The sequence below is a fragment of the Loa loa genome, assembly GCF_000183805.2.
Source record: "Loa loa unplaced genomic scaffold supercont3.110, whole genome shotgun sequence".
Classification (NCBI taxonomy): domain Eukaryota; kingdom Metazoa; phylum Nematoda; class Chromadorea; order Rhabditida; family Onchocercidae; genus Loa; species Loa loa.
Window position 1 is genome coordinate 153,679 of NW_018108290.1, and position 4,169 is coordinate 157,847.

A 4,169-nucleotide genomic window follows, 5' to 3' on the forward strand; every position below is an offset into this window, starting at 1 on the left:
AAAAAACAGAATGAGGCGCTTCACATTAATTATCGTAATAGAAAATTATACATTTCTCTATGTTTTAGCTCTTATGGGTTTTGCTATCAGCACATATTATTGGTTTCTTTCTGCAGAGATTATCCGCTCGTCTGGGTGTTGTCAGTGGAAGGCATATGGCAGAAGTAAATAAGTGTTTTTTTTTTTTTTGAAAAGGCAACAAAAAAGTTTACTAGGAACTATGACTCTATCGCTTTCATTCTACCTTGGAATTCTAAATGTATAGTTCGTCGAGAATGAAACAGAAATTCCTCTTTTACCAGGTAGCATATGAATACTATCCACGAACACCGCGGCTCGTTTTGTGGGTAATGATCGAAATAGCAATTATTGGAAGCGATATGCAGGAAGTTATTGGAACATCGATTGCATTCTATCTTATAACTGGAGGCTGGTGAGTTACTCCGTTGTTAGATCTGTATTAATATTAATCATCCATGAAATTTTTTGTAAAAATTTCCTTGTAAAGACAGAAATGTATTCCGAAAAATTTGAGAATCTTGAATATTTGCAGGATTCCATTATACATTGGTGTTCTGGTTACCGTTCTGGATACATTTCTGTTTTTATTTCTGGATACTTACGGCTTTCGAAAGCTGGAAGTTTTTTTCGTAGTTTTGATCGCGATTATGGGAGCTACCTTTGGTTATGAAGTAAGTGTATTTCTTCTGAAATTGAGATGTACTTTTTGGTATATCTTGAACAAACTTGAGACGTGCAAATGTTTTTAGTATGTAATAGTAAAACCGGACCAGCTTTCGGTCCTCAAAGGTATGTTTTTACCGTGGTGCGAAGGCTGCGGTCGTGACCAGTTCTTGCTTGCCGTTAGTATTGTCGGTGCTGTCATAATGCCTCATAATTTATATCTTCATTCTGCACTTGTTAAGGTTTGTTTTTCTTTACTTTATTCTCTCTTTAATTTGGTTAAAAATAAAAAAACATTTAGTAAAGTTTGTGTAAGTCCATGTTCAGCTGGGAAATCTAAACGTTGGTTTATGTTTCCTGAATCTAGGAAATATTTTTTATTTTAGAGTCGCGAAGTAGATAGGAAAAGGAAAGCTAGTATCCAGGAAGCAAGTTTCTACTTCTTTATCGAGTCCGGTGTTGCCTTATTATGTAGTTTTATAATCAATGTATTTGTTGTTGCTGTTTTTGCTCATGGGTTGTATAACAAGACCAATTACCAAGTAGTATGTTTTACTTTCATGTCATGAAGATTTAAATTCAGTTTTATCCTCATTCAAAACAAGTAAAAGTTATCGGCAATTTATTAGTATGCGAAGTTTACTTCGCAAAACAAACCCACGGGTTACTGTAGTATTATATGATTTTGTCTGTTTAATTTAATTTGGTCTAGCTTTGTTTAAACTTACTTCATTATAGAGGATAAATTGTGATGCACGTGAGGGTATCATGGATCCCACAGCATTTCCTTACGACAATGAAACGGCTAAATCAGATTTATACAAAGGTGGTATATTTCTTGGCTGTGAATTTGGTTTCGTTCCTCTCTATGTTTGGGGTGTTGGTATCTGGGCAGCTGGACAAAGTTCTACAATGACGGGTACCTATACTGGACAGTTTGTGATGGAGGTGTGTCTGTTTACTGAAAATGACATGTGAATATATCTTTCTTGCTATCATTTCCGAATTTAATAAGATATTTTCGGAATTCATATAATGTGCTGCAGGGTTTCTTGCAAATCCGTTGGCCTCGTTGGAAACGAGTTTTGGTTACTCGTAGCATCACAATTGTGCCAGCACTGTTGCTTGCACTACGTATAAATAGTATGCGTGACTTAACGGGAATGAACGATTTATTAAACTGTGTTCAAATGCTGCAGCTACCGTTTGCGCTTATTCCAGCGGTAACATTCACATCTAGTGCCAAAGTCATGCTTGATTTTCGCAATTCCAGGTTCCTTCGTTCTTCCTATACATTCTTTAACTTTGGAGCATTATGTGGTAAAGCTGACTGCATTGCTATTGTAAAGAGGGTTTAACGCTCATAGGAAAAGAGAGAAAGCTCCATATTAATGGACTTGTTGTTTTCTATTTCTTTGCAGAATCGAATCTGTCCCATATAGTGATTTATCTTTCGCTCCTTTATTTTGCAATTTATTTTTAGATTTTTCCAAGTTTCGGCGCTAGTGGTGTCGTGTATTGTAATTTTCATTAATTTGTTCTTCTTCACGGACTATATAACTGAAGAGCTGGGGAATGCGTGGTACATCTGGGTGATACTCTTGATACCATCCATCGCATACCTTATATTCGTCTGCTATTTGGTATATTTACGATTGCTTTCAAAGAAATTTTTCATAATCCAGTGTTTATGAGCAATATTAGTTTGTTTTTTCACTAGATCCGATATGTGCATCTTGTGAAATAAAAATGACAAAATAATTCATATATGACGGAACAGATCACTGAAAGCAATAACAAACGGCAAAGACCGTTACATGTTAGCAGTTAAGATTTGGTTGATTCATCGACTGTTATCTAGCAATCGAATTAAGTGGAAGTATTGTGGTGCTAAGTATTACAAGTTTATTTCAAGAGATTGTATGCTGCTTTAGTGAATTTTGTAGTTTACAGGATGTTATGTAACCATTTGTTTCATTTCATCGTTTCATTTTACTCACTAGAATTGACTGTTAATACTGGACCTGTAGCATTTCCATCATTTTACTGAAAAATTAATCTTTGAAATTTTAGTTGTTCGTATGTGTGGCAGCAATAGATGTTCTGACTTCTCCAAAATGGAAAGTAAATTTTGGTTAAATACGATTCAATTTTTCAACTGTTTAAAATTTTAACTAACTTTTTTGGTTCTATTCACTAGTTGTTACTCCACGTATTGTTATTATAATTATTATAATAACGACATATAGGGTGACATCTAATGGATAAAGTTCTTTAAGATGGTTAGCGGACTTTTCATGTAGTTGGGGATATGAAATTTCGCATGCAAGTAGTCCTACCCCAGATTCTGATTATGTACTTTTTTTTCTCCAGAAGATACCTGGTTTCGATCCAATACATTTCATCACCGATGCACCATGGCTTTCCGAAGAGCAGGAAATTGTGGATACAAAGCGGAACAATAGCGATCGTTATCCTCAAGTGATCAGTTAATTTCATTTCTTGCTGTTCAGCATTTTCTTATTTCTCCTGGATATGTTTGTGGAGGTTATGAATTCTTAATTGGTTCTATTCCTGAAGAACTTCGCAGTAGCAGAGAAAATGCCCCTATCGTGTGAGACCTACTATGTATTGGTACAGCGATACTGAAAGCAGTGAGACAACAGGATTTATGCTAATGTAAAACAACGCGATACACATCCGTATATAAATATATTCCATAAATTAGAAAATTTGTCGTGTTTGACGTAGCCTTTCTATTATGTATATTTATAATTTGGTGTGGTGAATCGAATCCTTTACTTCCAATATGAAAGAGACGCAGTTTGCAATGATATACTTCTTTTACGCAAAGGTTTTCGAAATACTCAGTCCTTTCGAGCATTTTTAGCTTTACGTGTTAAATTATATAAGACCGGAAAATTCATGAAGTTGCGTACAGCGAAATCTCTCGTTGGATTGAGCTATGCATCACCTATCATCCTTGGTACAATGGTTTTTTCTTTCGTTGTTTGAATTACGTTTCAGTTTTGCCAATATCCTTATAGTTTTTTTGGAGGAGATTTTCACTTGGTAATCATATGATCTTTGCCCATTTGAGCTTGGAACGCGATTCATGTAATTATAATTTTCTGAAGTGATGCATTTTTTTTAAAAATTGTGTTCGATACTATTAGATTTGTTCGTTTACAATGAAATATTTTGTTAAGAAAACATATGCAGGACTGTGAGAATAATGCTGACTTTTCGTTGCTAAAATCGCTGTATAGACACTGTAATTAATTAAAACTAATATGTAGGACTTCTGTATTACTATCAGTTTAGGAATTATTGGTAGATTTTTTTGCTGCTTGTCACTTAGCTGTGTAAAGTTATCGACCATGTTGCAAAAAGATATATGAAAACTCGTTTATAAAATTTGCAATGGATTTGTTAAGCAGACATGGTTTTTTTAATGCAGTAGCTTTGTTAGGAAGTATTTTTGA

At 34.5% G+C, this 4,169-nt stretch overlaps 1 protein-coding gene across 1 annotated transcript in view; it reads left to right on the plus strand.

Annotated features, from left to right (window-relative positions):
- The window catches only part of LOAG_17669 (natural resistance-associated macrophage protein isotype II), a 7,979-nt gene extending 4,592 nt beyond the window's left edge, over nt 1-3,387 (plus strand). Inside the window, exons 6-14 of the mRNA XM_020450332.1 lie at nt 303-433; nt 554-692; nt 771-926; nt 1,071-1,229; nt 1,423-1,632; nt 1,731-1,957; nt 2,168-2,327; nt 2,758-2,808; nt 3,058-3,387. Of these exons, the coding sequence (XP_020306013.1) occupies nt 303-433; nt 554-692; nt 771-926; nt 1,071-1,229; nt 1,423-1,632; nt 1,731-1,957; nt 2,168-2,327; nt 2,758-2,808; nt 3,058-3,177 (1,353 nt within the window). The 3' untranslated portion in view covers nt 3,178-3,387. The remainder of the gene's footprint in view (nt 1-302; nt 434-553; nt 693-770; nt 927-1,070; nt 1,230-1,422; nt 1,633-1,730; nt 1,958-2,167; nt 2,328-2,757; nt 2,809-3,057) is intronic.
- Nucleotides 3,388-4,169: the final 782 nt, after the last annotated feature.